This window comes from Elephantulus edwardii, unplaced genomic scaffold, assembly GCF_000299155.1.
Source record: "Elephantulus edwardii isolate Elephantulus edwardi_28Jun2011 unplaced genomic scaffold, EleEdw1.0 scaffold00054, whole genome shotgun sequence".
Taxonomy (NCBI): Eukaryota; Metazoa; Chordata; class Mammalia; order Macroscelidea; family Macroscelididae; genus Elephantulus; species Elephantulus edwardii.
Genome location: NW_006399804.1, coordinates 1,948,722 through 1,965,108, shown reverse-complemented (window position 1 = coordinate 1,965,108; position 16,387 = coordinate 1,948,722). Strand labels below are relative to the sequence as shown.

Here is a 16,387-nt window from a genome sequence, read left to right as displayed (position 1 = left end):
TTGGCTCTATCTACATCTAGATATACTTTTGGAAAGTAGACATCTATTAATTCAGCTTAGTTAATGAAGGAGAGTCAAATGCATGTTTTTCCTAATTCTTCCTTGCTTGAAGCAGTTGATCAAAAATAGAGAATCTCACCTTTTGCCTACTCTAAATAGTACAAAATCAAAGTATGAAGCAAACTGATTTCTTAGTGGGCTTTTCTTATCTGATGAGTATAAAATACTGTAAGAGTAAAATTCACTTCATGAACATGTGATTTTAATATTTAAAAGAAAACAGAAGGATGATTGTGTGAAAGGAATTTTCTATAAATCAGGTGACTGACTACATCTTCCTGACTAGCATATGCATTTAGTTCATCTAGCATCTGCAGAGCAAGATACCAACTTTTAGTCACCCTTTGCTTCTCTCCAGCAGCCTCTGAATCTTTCCTTGGCTCTTTGTGCTGGCATCTTTCCTCATGGCCATAGAGAGTGCCTGGAAAAGTTGAGGGCCACAGCTGCCTGCTTTTCTTTATTCATATTCTCCATGAGTCCATGTTATACACACAATATTTCTTAGGACGGGGAATCCCTTGAGAGACGGCAAGTCACTCAAAGTACTCTGGTTATGATGTTGCACTAGCCAACTCTGGACAGTAAAGAATTTCAGATTCTTGATCTGAGGTCTCAACCATCTGATAATCCAAACAAATTAATTCACCATCCTGGGCCATTATCTACTTTTTGAGGTGGCGTTGCCTCTAACAAAGGCGCAGAAAGACTGCTTTCTCCCTAGATACCTGGAAAAGAGGTTTCTGCCACTTTGCATTTCTCTGGGATTTTGTAATCTCCAAAACAAACAGAAAAGCCCAAAACAGTTACCACCTCACTGATACTGACTCAGGCATACACAGCTCTGAGCTGCGGTCAGGTGATGCCAGGAACAGGTGTTTCCTGTTGAATGCCAATTTGGTGGGGTAATATTTATGTCAGACATGTATCTAGATTATAATGTGATGTAAATTCACATGCTCCAACAATTTTTAATTGGTTTGCCTCGAATCATTCATACATTATATTTCATTCATGTACCTTGTGTTTTATAAAAGGTTGGCATATATGCCAATCATTCACAGGCATTATATTTTATATTATGAATTGCCATTGCTCTAAACCTATTATCTCCTATCTTTTCAAGTCCTCATTGAATATGGCCCAATCCTTCAGTCTGCCTCACCAATCTCTGCTATCCTGGTGATTTCTCCCCCTTTCCCTTTTCTACCCTTTCCTCTCCTCTTCCCCTTTCAAACATTTGTGCATATTCTGCTTCCTTATCCTCCTATTATCACAACAGTGACCTCATCCAAGTTATCCTTCTGTGATTGATATATTTTCTCAGCATAATGCTTTCTAGTGCCATTAAACTTTGCTCCTATGCTGGAGTGAGATGTTATTTCTGATTGCGAGTGGTTTTGAGCATTTTCCTCGTGTTTCTTGGCCATCCACATGCCCTTCTCTGTGAAGAGTCTTCTCATGTCTTTTGTCTATTTTGTCATTAGGTTATTAATCTTTTTCTTATGGAGGCCCTGCAGTAGCCTGTAAACTTTAGTTCTGAAACTTTTATCTGATACGTTGTTGCCAAATGTGTTTTCCAAATATTTGAACTTCCTTTTCACCCTACTGGAGGAAGTTTTAGATGCACACAAGGATTTGATATTAGGAAGGTCCCATTCATCAAATTTATCTTCTCCAGGTGGAGTACTGTGGCTATGTTTGCAAGCCTATTTGTGCTGTAGTCCAGGACTTCTGATTTAGTTCTCATGTTGTCTCTTATGGTTTTTATGATTTTGGGTTTTACCCCTAGGGCTCTGACCCACTTCGTGTGTGTATGGGGTGATAGGTGGATCCTGTTTCAGTTTTCTATAGGCTGATGTCCTCTTTTGCCAGCACCATTTGCATTTCCATATTTATTGGGTTTTGTTTCCTTGAGAAATATGAGTTGAGCATAGCTTGATGAGTTGACTTCTGGATTCTTGATTCAACCAGTACCATGTTATTTTGAATGCTGCAACTGTGAAATAGATTTTTAGTTCAGAAAGTGAGATGCCTCCTACTTCATTTTTGTCTTTCTGAAGAGCTTTGTTTGTTCTGGTTCTCTTTTCTTTCCAGATGGAACTGGAAATTGCCTTTTTTATCTCCTTGAAGAATGAATTTGATGTCTGAATTGGGATTGCACTAAGCCTGTGGATTGCTTTTGGTAGTATTGTCATTTTCACTATATTGAGTTTTCCTATCCTTGAACAGGGAATTTCTTCCATTTAGGTAGGTCTCTTATTGTTTATTGTAGCAGTGTTTTTTTAGTTTTCCTTATAAAGATTTTTGTGTCTCTAGTTAGGTTTATCCCTAAGTATCACTATTTCTACTTTAATTATTTAAAAAATACACAGAAAAAGAAAGGGCACATCCAGAGTCATCCTATGAAGTAAGTAAAACTCTACCTAAACCAGGCAAAGTAAGCAAAACCCAATACCATGACCACATCACAAAAAACCCCAGAAAACAACAAAAAGAAAACAAAAAAAACCCCTAAACCCTCCAACCCCCCCCAAAACTCAAAATGAACTATAGACCAATACTTCTAAGGAAAATAGATGCAAAAATATAAAATTATTTTTAGTACTTATGGCAGTTAACATAGAAACTTCAGAATTCTTCCAAAAAGAAGCTTGTTTTTAGAAAATCCCATAAAAATGAAGGAATACACACTTCTGTGAATACTGTGTTGACTATTTCGCTGCTTTGGGTAATAAAATACTTTGGTCAAGGTGTAACCCTTTGAAAATGGGGCAAAGCAAGTTATCAACTTGAAAGGCTATCCTCACTTTAGTCAAAGATACTCAGTCAAGATGTGACATGGATGACAGAGGAATTTAGAAAACAAAGTAATGGCAAATGGGCTTTTCTGCTAAAGCAACTCTATCTTTAAGGATTGGGTGTTTTATACTGTATAAGTACAGATATTTGCATATACACAGTCAATTCAATTACCATTTAATTCAATTATTGTTTTGTTTTGATGTATGGGTTGATGGTTTGCTTTACCATCAAGATCTTGTGACCTTCACCCGCTATTCTTTGGATCTGTGTCACTTAACCACTTCACAGCAATCCATAAAAGGATTTGTCTATAGACTTTAAATCTTATACTCTCCTATTTCCTTCATGGAAACAAATTTGTAAACTAAATATATATATAGGAAGTATATTTGTGTACAAAGACTATATAACAACTTATTATGTTTCCTTCCAGAATAAAACATGCAAATAACATAAATAACATCTACTGTCTTTAAGGATGGTAATAATAATAGTAGCTGCATGACTTGGATTCCTAGTGCAATGTCAAAGCATTTACTTGCTAACCAAAAAAGGCTGGCAGTTTGAACCCACCAGCTGTTGCAAGACACCCTAGGTTTGAACTGTAGTGTCAGTGAAGGATATTTAATAGACTGTAGACTGCCAGAAGAACGAACAAATTATTCTTGGAAGAAATACAACAAGACTGCTTCTTAGAAGCAAGGGTGACAAGACTTGGGTTAACTGTTTTGGATATATTATAAAGGAAAAGACAATTGCTACAAAAGGACATCATGTTGGTTAAAGTGGAGGGGCCAATGAAAATGAGAGAAATCCTGAAAGAGATGGTCTGACACATAGCCAGGAAAAGGCACTCAAACCAACAGCCAAGAATCTGGCCCAGGACCAGGCAACATTTTGCTTTGTTATATGTAGGTCACCATGAGTTGGATCTGACTCAATGGCAACTAACAACACGGCCAAATTATGTCTGAGATTCCTTCCAGCGCTAACATTTTATGATGGGAGAAGAGAACACAGTCAATTGAATAACACATCCCTTTTCCCCTCCCCGCCCAAGCATACATATGAACATAAGGCCTCTGATTACCCACCAGATTCATAAAATAAAACAAAAGACACTGACTCTTTTAGAGTCACAGCTTGTATTCCACACAGGGATTTCTGTGAATTTATGTCAACCAGGTCCTTTGCACTGTGCAATTTGCTACCAATCCCAATCCCATCAGGTATCACAGTATCTTCTCTACTGGCAATGTCACAATACAGACTTCACAGTATATTAAAGGGCTTAGACATGTGAGGGGTCAAAGCAGCAGCCACAGCTGATGTCTGGCTGATCACTGAAGCTTTTCTGCTTGTCACTTGTCAGCTCTTTGAGAAATGTATTCATGACCTGGGGAGGTTTTCCACTTTCTCACACAAAAACAACTGCACTGACCAAACACGGTAACCGCTCTCCAAATAATGTAACAACATGATGATTTTCAAGTCTTTGACATTAAATGAGAATACCATTTCTGGAATTTGCACTACATGAAATTTCACGGAAGTGTGAAATGTTCTAGGTTATGTGCTTTTTCTTCACAGAAAACATATATAGAATGTTTAATATTGGAAAAAACATACACAACAACAAACAAACAAACCCCAAACATCACATTGTTTACACTGAAACTTAAAGAAGTCAAAAGTCTTATGTTATTGTGTACCAAAGAGTCGGAACCGATAAAAGCTGACCTTCTGATGGGTTTTCAGAGGCTGTTAATCTCACAGGAGAATGCCTATCCTTCTCCCGTGGAGCCTCGGAATGCATGTCTTAGGGATTGCAGCTTCTTGCCACTAGGCCAGCAGACCTCCCTAAAAGTCCTATAGCGCATACTAAAAATCATGTGCTTACTTGACTCTGATACAAAACAGAAGGTAAATGCTGGAGAAAGACAGGGATAACATTTTTTTTTTAAACCAAAAATATTGGAAATTAAATGAGCAATATTTGTTGTGGCATGAGGATTTAGGGTATAAATGAAAAAGAGCACAGAGTCCTTGAATGGTGCAAATGATTATCACACTTGATGCATTAGAAGCTCATGCCTGCCTAGAGGCACCTGGGAAGAAAGACCTGGTGATTTAGGCCCGAGCATAACTCTACTCGAATACTCATGAGACTGTCCTGAATCAGAATCTACTTGATGGAAGCTCTGAAAGAAATACGCAGAAGAACAAAGTGAAGTTTTCTGTCAGTGCCACCCCCAGGAGAATCATGGGATACATACTGGAGTGATGCATGAAATCTATACTGTCAAAGTTTTGTCTAGATAAGAAGACTGTTCTTCCTTCTACAGACTTTTTTTCCTGTTGCCATCAATCTGATTCTGATTCACAGCAGCCCTCTATCAGGTCTCTGAGGCTGTAAATCACACAGTAGCAGATGACCGTCTGTCTAATTTCCCAATGCAGCCGCTGGTGAACTCGAATCACCTGAGACAGGAGCCTTGCATTAGCAGCACACTTCTGTACACACTACACCACCAGAGCTTCCTCTCCAGACAGCAGCGAGCTGTCTAGAGCACAGCAACAGTTACATAATAGCCTTGCCTCCACTCCTTCCTGGTCTAAAAGATAAAAGGTACATTTAACTCTGTGGTATAAACAGCATTATAATTTCTCACTCAAGAAGTGAACATAGTTTGAGGAAACAGTTTTTTACATTCCAAATGAAGTAGAAGAGATTTGCAACTTTTCATGTTTAGAATTCTGCAAGGGAAGGTTTCTATATATTTCTGTGTTATTGAACTTGCAATAGAAGTGACTGCCATTAGGATGTCGGCACAAAAGCTGCTGAGCATCCACGAGGGTCGGGCCTCTAGAAGAAGGGGACCCGGTCACACCAAGTCTATCTGCGGCCTCACAGCTTCCTGTGAGGATTTCTTGTCACTATGGATTGACTCTTGTTCAAAATTCAGGGCACGCCCCACAGTACTTCATCAGCACATGAACACATATCACTGATTCGACATGATGCTCTCTCGTTGTAAGAATGAGTATGTGTGTACATTTATCTATAAAGGCCCTCGTGGCATAGTTCATTGTGTGTTGGGAGACTACCCAAAAGATTGGCAGTTCAACTCGCTCAGGTTCTCTGTAGAATAAAGATATGAAGCAGTATTCCCCAGTTAAGATTCACAGCCCCAGAAACCTGGTGAAAAGTTGCCATGAGCCAGAACTGACTGAATGGCAGTGGATTTGATTTTTAGTACAAAAGATACACAAGACACAAAATAATGATAGCCTGTACCTTCCATTTGTATCTACACACGATAATTTCTCTAAAGGTCATGAGTTGGGAGTAGGCCTATGCTATTGAATCACACACACAGCACCAATACCCAATCAGAATGTATGAATCAACTGATTTGAGCCAAGTCCTTCAGTCTCCATAATATTCTGAATTTCTTTCTGAAATCAAGAGAAGAGCTGGCTAACATATTGGCTAAAATATAACAATAAAGCATGATTCCTATTTTCCTTCGATCTGTGAAAAGTATCATACCCCATTTCTTTAAAAGCTCCTGAGATAAAGTAAATGAGCTCATCATACGGAGGCAATCAATCAATCAATACCACGTATGCATGAGGCGGCTAACTCTCAACCTAATGGAGAAATGTGCGAAACATTAACTACAGGTGGTGTAAGCAAATGGATATAGCTCATCAACCAGCGTGGTTTTTCTTATGCTTGACACTTACCTCAATAAAGAAGATACTGGCTGCTGAAGTTGGATGGTGATACATATAGACTGTCACAAGAACAGCTGCAGCTATAATGAGGACCAGGATGAGAATTCCAACGATGAGGCCGGCATGAAGGGAACCCCCTTTCTTCTCAGCTGCGCTGTCATCTGTGGAAGCTGAAAGAACAGCATGCCTGTCAGGATACTTGTGTATGCCCTCTTCAAGTCTGTTTATTAAAAACATATATATCTCCTCAATGAATCAAGTACCATTGGACCTTATTTCCAATGCCGCTACAGCTTTCATTTTTCTTTACATCAATGTTAGAGGCTTGGTGCTCTTTAGATGGGGTAATGAAAAATCCATGTCATTAATGATTAAAAGTATATGTATAACTGATTTCTTGGTCAATAAGGAAAATTAATGCTTTTATATGGAAAGTCCTGTGGAGGAAAAAAATATCTAGCATTTTAATCAGCTATATAGAAACTTAACTTTCATGTTCTCATTAAATTATCAAAGTTACCTGCAGGAAAATGATCGATTACATTTTTGAAGGGCGCCTTTCTCATTTTCTTTTGCAACATTTAAATTGAAAAGGACTGAACATATTTTCTTGGGCTACTCAAGCATTTTTCAGAAAGTGCATAAGCTCAAAGGATAGCTTCCAAAATCTGTTTGAAACTGAACTGCTCTTTGAAAGGGTAGCAGATGGATGTTAAATGACCCTCAAGTAGTTTTATCACGATCTAAAGGAAGTCCACAACTTGTGAAAATATTCCATTATGCCGCAGGCCAATGTTATTTTCTTTAACCATACTGAGCTCCTTTCCACTGTCTGCAATGCAGTTTCAGAGAGTGAGGAAAGAGAAATTAAATTTTCAAAGTAATAGCTATCCTGCTTAAAGTCAATCAACCAAGTAAAACAAATCTCTAGTCTCCTCTGGTTTTAAAATTCTGTAATCTTTGCTGATTACTGAGGCTTTCTGAGGACATCTTCTTAAATTATATGCAGGAGGTAATGGTGCCTCAGGGCATATTATGATTGGTATTTTTGAATTACTAGAAAATTCTTTGAGAGTTATAGAGGTTCTAGAACAGTTGTTCTCAATCCTTATGTCTACGTTAGTTTGACTCTTTTTTGGTTTAATCATCATTCTGTATTTCAGAAAATTGTACCAAGTTTTCTAATGGACAACTGAGCCAATAATACATTTTTTACTTTTATTGTGTTCCAAGTACAAGTTATATAGCAAATTAACTTTTCCTTTACCATCTATACATAATCTCCCATACGATTCAAAGCCTTCAAAAATCCACTGGAGGATCAGTTATGAGTTGGTTCTGATTTGACAGCACAAAATGCTACCTGAATTTAAAGACCATCTCAAAAAACAGCTTTGAGGACTTAAACACTGATGAGTGAAGATTAGATTAGCTGTGGGAGAATTTCAAGAATATCACCCATGAAAAATTCCCAAGTCCATTACAAAGATAGAGGAGGAAGAAAAGACCAAGATAGATGTCAGAAGAGACTCTGAATATTGCAATAGAATGCGGAGAAGCCAAAACAACAGGAAGCAATCTAGAAGGAGCTGAATAGAAGATGCCAAAGGGCAGCTTGTGAGGATAAAGCAAAGTATTATAATGAAATATGCAAAGAGCTGGAGTCAGATAATAAATAGGGATGAACTCACTTAGCATTTCTTCAGCTGAAGGAACTGAAGAACAAATCCAAGCCTTGATCTGCAATACGTAAGGATCCATGGGTAAAATGCTGAATGACCCAGAAGCCTCCAAGGAAGATGGAAGGAATACACAGAATCACTGTACCAAAAAGTATTGGCTGACACAGAAGAATTTCATGAAACAACATATGATCAAGAAGCAGTGGTGATGAAGGAGGAAGTTCAAGCTACTCTGAAGGAGCTGGCAAAAAACAAGGCCCCACGAATTGCTGGCATACTCACTGACATACTTCAACAAATAGATGCTGCCCTGGATGTGTTCACAAGGTTGTGCTGACGAAAACTACCTGGCCAACTGACTGGAAAAGATCCATATTTACTCCCATTCCAAAAAAAAGGTGATCTTACAGAGTGTGGAAATTACTGAACAATATATCACAACAAACTTTAGCTAACACTGAGAAGAATGGGAATCCCAGAACACCTGAATGTGTTTATGTGAAACCTATATTTGGACCAGGAGGCAGTATTCAGAACAGAGCAAGGAAACACTGCATGGTTCAAAATCAGGAAAAGTGGATGCCAGGGATGCATCTTATCTCCATATCTTTTCAATTTATATGCAGAACAGATCATCCAGGAGGCTGGGCTCTTTGAGAAGGAATGTAGTATCAGGATTGGAGGAAGACTCATCAATAATCTGTCTTATGCAGATGACACAACTTTGCTTCCTGAAAATGAGGACCTGAGAGGTATTTGCTGCAGAAGGTTAAGGACTACAATGCCATCTACAATATAGATTGAAGCTCAACATCAAAAACCAAAGATTTTCACCATTAGGCCAATAGGCAGCATCATAACAGATGGTGAAGAGATTGAGACTGTTAACAAGTTCAGCTTGCTTGGCTCCACAATCAATACAAGCAATACAAGCAGAGAGGAAATCAAAAGATGAATTGCATTGGGAAAATGCGCTGTCAGGGACCTCACCAGAATACAGAAGAGCAACAATGTCAGTCTGGGGACTAAGGTGTGCCTGATCCAGACCATGACCTTCCCAATTACTTGCTATGCATCAGAGAGCTGGACAATGACTAAGGCTGATAGAAGAAAAATTGATGTCTTTGAGTTGTGGTGCTGGAGTAGAATATTGAATACACTGTAGTCTGCCAAGAGAAAAAACATACTCCACACTGCCCTGGAGAGTATGAAGCTGTGCTGCTCCTTGAAGGCAAGGATTCTGAAGCTCCCTTTGCCATACTTTGGGTATGTTGACAGGAGGGGTCAGTCCTGGAGAAGGATATCATGCTTGGAAGGGTGGAGGGAAAGCTCAAGAGAGGAAGACTCTGGGATGAGATGGATTGACTCAGTAACTGGGGTATTGGGGTAGGTGTGTCAAAGACAATGAAGTTGGTTCAGGACAGGGCAGGGTTCAGAGCTATTGTACATAGGGTAGCTATAAGTCTCAGAAGACTCGAGGGCACATAACAAAAACAACGAATATACTCATAATGAAATAATACCTTTCCAACTACCTCTTTGTAATTTAATTCTGATCTCCATAACTCCTTCTCTGTATCTTCCTTTAGTAATATTGTGCTGATCATCCTTTTATTGGATATGTATGTTTTCAAGAGTTAATATACATTATTTATTGTTAAGTGCTGGGGGCATATTATGAAGCCTGTTGTGTTTATCAATCAAAAGGTTAGCAATTTGAACCCATTAGACACTCTGGGGGCGGGCTCCTCTTGCATATTACAGCCTTGGAAAACTGATAGAGGGTCCATGTGAGTTGGAATTAATTTTATAGCAGAAGTTTTTCATATGTTTGTTATCTGGTTTATCAGTTTTACATTATTTTATCTTTTTTGTAAACAAAAACCAAACATGACATTATGGGAATGAGGAGTCAATATAAGTTAATATTAGCTCAGATAAAACAAATAAACACTTTTCAAAGAGTGAACTGGGAGGGGGGTAGGTTGGGTAGGGGAAAAAGTGAAACAATGAATGAATGGAAATCCAAAGTCTGTGTAAACTTTCATTAAAATTAATTAATTAAAAAACAGTAAGAAAAAGAAAAGACATAAAAGCATCATTTATAGAAGGATAACCAAAACAAACAAATAGACTTAGGCTAGCTACAAAAAAACAAAACGAAGAAACATGTCTGCTCAATTATTCCTGCCCATCTTTGACTTTTGTTATTGTTATTCACTCTGTCTGAGACTAATAGTTGGTGATAAGTAATCCTCTAAATCTATTATAACTCAAACCCCTACCAGTTTCTCTTATATAACAGAAAATGCTTAATGAAGAGAAAATAAAATTTAAAGAGTAATTCATTACTTGAATGTTTCTTTTGCTATTTGTCAGGCATATTCCTAAGTGTATCAGTTAAATAACTCTAAGAGATAGATATGTACTATTATCATCATCATTACAATACAGATGAGGAAACGAAAACACTATAAAGAGACCTGGGGTTCCAACACCCCATGTATTCAGAGTCTGTACTCTGAACTGTTGATCAATGTACACTGAGCCATTCATTAACATATACTGCTCTTTTCCTCTACTGTCATCTGGTGAGTTCTTTTGACAAATAATTCTACAAATAACTTAGCAATTTCAAGCAGAGGCAAATCAATTTTAGAAATGATTGAAAAATGGACTTTGTGCCTCCAAGAGGGGAGAGGTTGTTTTAGTTCTTGATTGCTTCTCTGTGATGTGGGCATTTAATAGGTGACCAGGGATAGACAGTGAATGTATGGAAATCCAAAAATCTCTGTAAAATGTTCACGAAAATTAATTTTCACAAAATTAAAAAAATTAGAACTTTAGTTCAAAGCATCTCATTAGAATTGTTATATCAGGCTAGAAACTAACCTGAAAAAGTCAATAATTTAAAACAAATTTGAATAAAATAGCTCCAGAAAGAAAAAAAAAAACAAATGCTGTTTAAAATATGTTACAATTACTTGCAACAACCACTTCTCCAATAAAAATTAAATAAAGGTATAATAAATTGTTTTATCTCTCTGAGGTTTACGTACTTTATATAATGTGGACAATCATTTTAACTACATAGTAGGGTTGCTGTTGGGGAATAAACAATTGTTTTATGAAGAGTATTGAGATAGTATCTATAACATAATAAGAACTTAATAAATGCTATTACTTTTTTTCTACAGCTGCTGTTGTGAATATTATACTATCAGATTCTTGATACCATAAAGATCCTGGCAAAAAGACAGCATAATGATGGACAAGGTCCAACAGTGATTACTTTTATAAAACATAAAGCTTGAGAATGAATGGATGAAGCAAAATGTAAATGTAGAATGATGTGATAAACAACGTATATGAACTTCATAAGCAAACCAATATAAAATTGTGATAGAACAAACAAAACTATGCTTTTGTCTCTAGTATTTGCTACTTTTAAATGCATGACTTAATTCCTTCATATGATTGTTATCAAGGCATTTTTATACTTTGCTTTTTTCTTATTTTTTTAAAAAAGATTCAACTGACTCATAGTTGACCGTAAAAGGCATGGCACTGACTTACAGCTGACCCTCCAGTGAGTTTTTGGAGATTGCAAATAGGACAGGTGGATTGCACAAATAGGACAGGGGGATTGCACATCTTTCTCCTACAGAGCAGCTGGTGAATCTGGACTCTCTGCTTTTAGGTAGACAGCATAACTCCAGATCTACTAGGCCACTAAAGCTCCTTTTTGAAAAGAGTCTACAACATATTAATTAGGGAGCCCTGGTGGTGTAGTCTGGAAGAAATTGAGCTGCTAACCCCTCTGGTGGTTCAAATCTACTAGTGGTTACATGGAAGAAAGATGAGCAATCTATTTCCATGTGATCTACCGCCTCCCAAACCTGGATAGTAGTAAGTTTATTAAGTATAATACATTAATGGGAGAGTAATATTAATATAAGATGTTGATTTGGATCAAACACTGTCAACAAAGCTACTTTAGTTTAGAAGGGAAGCTGTGAATGCTGCTTCAAATCCTACATGTTACTCATTCCATCCACGCACCTAGCATTCAGCCATCGGACACTGTCTGGTTCTATATCTGGGTTTAGTAGCCCGGTACACACAGCCTGCAGTTTTTGCCTTGCTTTTCTTGTGTGTGCAGAACCATGAAGAGGGCACAATGGTGTTTGTCAGTTAGTCTTAGGCTGCCACTTCCCAAATGGGCCAGAGAGTCAGAATCTGCCAAGGAGTAGGCTGGCAACAGGCACACATTTTCATAAGGAAGAGAGCAAGGGACATGTTTTATTCAGTAAGAACCCATGTTGTAACAAAAATTATTTTTGCTGCAGAACATGGGCTGCCAATCTTGATTTGGAATATAAGATCAGAATAAGATCTGTATCATGAATGCTGTTTACTTCTCTTAGTGGTTCACCTACACAAACTTAAAGGATCATATTCACCATTATAACGTACTCATGCTTCTAATCATGGTCTAGTCTTAGTGTTTTGTGTAGCAATGAGTCAGAACCTGCCCATAACTGATTCTACAGGGGGTCTTCAGAGGCAATTAATTACACAGATGATTGTCCATCTTTTTTCTTCTGTAGTGCAGCTGAGGTATTTGAACTGCATACCTTTGCATTGACATACTTTGGGAATGTTGCAAGAAGGGACTAGTCCTTGGAAAGGGACATTGTGCTTCGGAAGGTAAAGGGACAGCACAAGGGAGGAAGACCCTTGATGAGATGGACTGACTCAGTGACTTGTGTAATGGGAGTAGGTGTGTCAGAGAGTAAGGTTGGTTCAGGATGGAGCAGGGTTCAGAGCTGTTGTACCTAGGGTACATAACAGTGATGGCATATAACAATAACAATAATCACCTTTGCATTGGCAGTACAATTTCTTACCACCAAGCCACTAGCACTCCCTATTGCTGTTGTTAGGTGCCGTCAAGTTGAGTATGACTCATAGCGACCCAATGAACAGCTAACCTGACACATGCCCTATCCTGTCCCATCTTCTCCATCTCTGAGACACTAGAACCCATTGCTAAAGTCACAGTATTGGGAGTCTTTCTGTCCTTCACTGACCCTCCATCTTTCCAAGCACAATACCCCTTTTCAAGGAACAGTTTTGCCTAGCTTCAATGAAAGATGAAGCTTCATCATCCTTGTCTCCAAGGAGCACTCTGGCTGGATCCTTTTCAGGAAATAACTGTTTGTTCTTTTGGCAGTTCGGAAGGCTTCCTATTAGCTCCCTTTCAAAATGTCCCTTTCTGGATGTTGGATATGTAGAACTACAGATTGTAGAGTCTCAACATAAATACACTTTAATAACATTTTTAAATGATGATGGCTGTGACCAAAGAAATAATCTTCCTTGTTCTCAAAACATTAGTGAAAATAACATACTTAATGACCTCTGAGTGTGTATATGACTTACCAGAGCTCCCTATAGCCAATTAGTTATGGGGAAATATCTCAAATCTAATTATCACATATTGCAGTGGTACACAACAACAACAACAGTGGTATACTCCTGCCTATTTCTAAATGCTTCAGAAAGATTGTTTTAATAACTCAAGCTTATTACAGAAGATTCTAAAAGGCAGCACGGGATAACAAAACAAAATATTACAATGAAATGTGTGGCTACACCAACTGCCCAAAACGAGCCAGCCACTGGCTGGCTTCTGTTAATTCTGGAGACCAGCCAGAGGCTAGTGGGTCGGTGGGAATTTGGCCTTGACTTTTCGGATCCTGTCGGATCCAGGACTCTGCTGGAGCAGGGTCTGTTGTGTGAGGGCACCTGCGTAAGTACCACCAGGCAGGGAACACTTAGAAAACCATTGGGTGGGAAATGGAGAGCAGGAATTTGAGTAGGGACCCCAATCATGAGCACACTGAGACAGAAGAGGTTTGAGCAAGGTCCCCCAAGTGTTTGACCTGCCCTTCTGATCACACCGACCCTTTTCCTGCCTCACCCCATTTGGCCCCACACCAGTGCATACATGTCTGGGCAATCAACTTGCCTTTAATCGGGAGCACCTTGATCTGTCTTACCAATAAGAGATTGCCCTAGCAGGCTCTGAACTGACATTTATCTGAAGTCAGAAATTCAGAGAAATGCACAAGTACGGTAGCTGTCCAACTGATCCCAAGAGCATTATTTTCAGATGAAGAATGTCTCGAAGAAAGCAAACTATCCCACACAATACACAAGAGCAAAGCAAGAAGTCACTCACAAAGGACGACACAGCATCAGTGGATTCCCTGAAGCCAGAAAATCTCATGGAACTTTCTGACACAGAATTTAAAAAACGAGTGACTGAATATGTCCAATGGATGAAAGACAAACTTGATGAATTAAAAGATATTACAAGCAAAGACCAGGAGGAGCTCAAAAAAACAACGCAGAACATTGTAGAGAAAACAAATGAGGCATTAGCGGCACTGGAAAAACAAGAATCCACCATTCAAAATATAAGGTCCAATGTTTCAGAGGCTGTCAACATGATGGAAGGATATATGAGCAGAGCTGATGAGGTGGAACACAGAATCAGTGAAACTGAAGACAGAATTGTCACCACTGATCTGCTAGAGCAAAAAGCAGACTCAAAAAAGAAGAAAACCTAAGAATAATGTGAGACACCATCAAGAGAAAAAACATGTGCATCATTGGAATCCCAGAAAAGGAAGAAGCAAGTAAAGGCACTGAAAAAGTTGTAGAAGAATTACTAGAGGAAAACTTCCCAGGCATAATAAAGAATGAGAGAATATATATTCAAGAAGCTCAGCGAACACCATATAGATTAGACCCCAAAAGAAAAAACATCAAGGCATGTCACAATTAAATTTGCCAGAACCAAAGATAAGGAGAGAATCCTGAAAGCAGCAAGGGAGAAACAAAGAGTAACCTATAAGGGAGAACAGATATGATTAAGTGCCGATTACTCAGAAGAAACCATGCAGGTAAGAAGAGAGTGGAAGGACATATATCAAACACTCAAAGAACACAACTATCAACCAAGAAAATTGTACCCAGAGAAATTATCCATCTAATATGAAGGACAGAACAAGATATTCCCAGAAAAGCAGAACCTAAGAGAGTTTGTAAAACCAAGACCAGCATCGCACGAGAGACTCAGAGATGTCCTTCTTACAGATATACCACAGAAAGCTCCATGGTCCAAAGTAACTAGCAACAACACCAAAAAGAATTCAAAACAATGACAGCAATAAATCTAGCCTCTCAATAGTCACACTGAACGTGAATGGTTTAAATGCACCACTGAAGGGAAAGAGTAGCAGATTGGATAAAAACCCAAAATCCATCAATATGTTGTCTACAAGAGACACACCTGAAAAATGAAGATAAAGAGAGGATAAAAAGAAAAGGGTGGGGAAAAATATACCAAGCAAATGGCAACCAGAAAAAAGCAGGAGTAGCCATATTAAACTCTGATAAAATAAATATCAATGTAAAAACCATCACAAAGGAAAAGGAAGGTCGCTACATAATGCTGAAAGGATCAAGAGAACAAGAGGACATAACAATAATCAATATCTGTGCACCAAATGAAAGACCAGCAAAATACATAAAACAAACATTAACAAAACTGAAAAAGGAAATAGATAACACTACTATAGTGCTGGGAGACTTCAATATACCCATCTCAAGAAAAGATACAGCTACCAGAAAAAAACTCAACAGAGATACTGAAGAATTAAACCACACAATAAGCCAGCTTGAACTCATAGATATTTATAGACTAATGCACCCACAAAAAAAGAACAGTATACTTTCTTCTCCAATGTGCATGGAACATTCTCTAGAATAGACTACATTCTAGGTCACAAGGCAAACATCAATAAATTAAAAAACATGGAAAAAATACAAACTATCTTGTCAGATCATAACACTACAAAATTAGAAATTAATAATAGGATGATGATGTTGTTGTTGTGGTTGTTATGTGCCGTCGAGTCGTTTGCGACTCATTGCGACCCTATGTACAACAGCCCTACACCCTGCTCTATCTTGTGCCAATCTCATTGCCTCTGACAAACCCATCCCGATTACCCCAGTCACTGAATCAA

At 38.3% G+C, this 16,387-nt stretch overlaps 1 protein-coding gene across 2 annotated transcripts in view; it reads right to left on the bottom strand.

The window, feature by feature from the left end:
- Nucleotides 1-16,387, bottom strand: part of PLXDC2 (plexin domain containing 2) — a 662,310-nt gene that overhangs the window by 28,127 nt on the left and 617,796 nt on the right. For both annotated transcript variants that reach the window (XM_006887048.1, XM_006887049.1), the window contains one exon: nucleotides 6,613-6,773. In XM_006887048.1, the coding sequence (XP_006887110.1) occupies nucleotides 6,613-6,773 (161 nt within the window). The remainder of the gene's footprint in view (nucleotides 1-6,612; nucleotides 6,774-16,387) is intronic.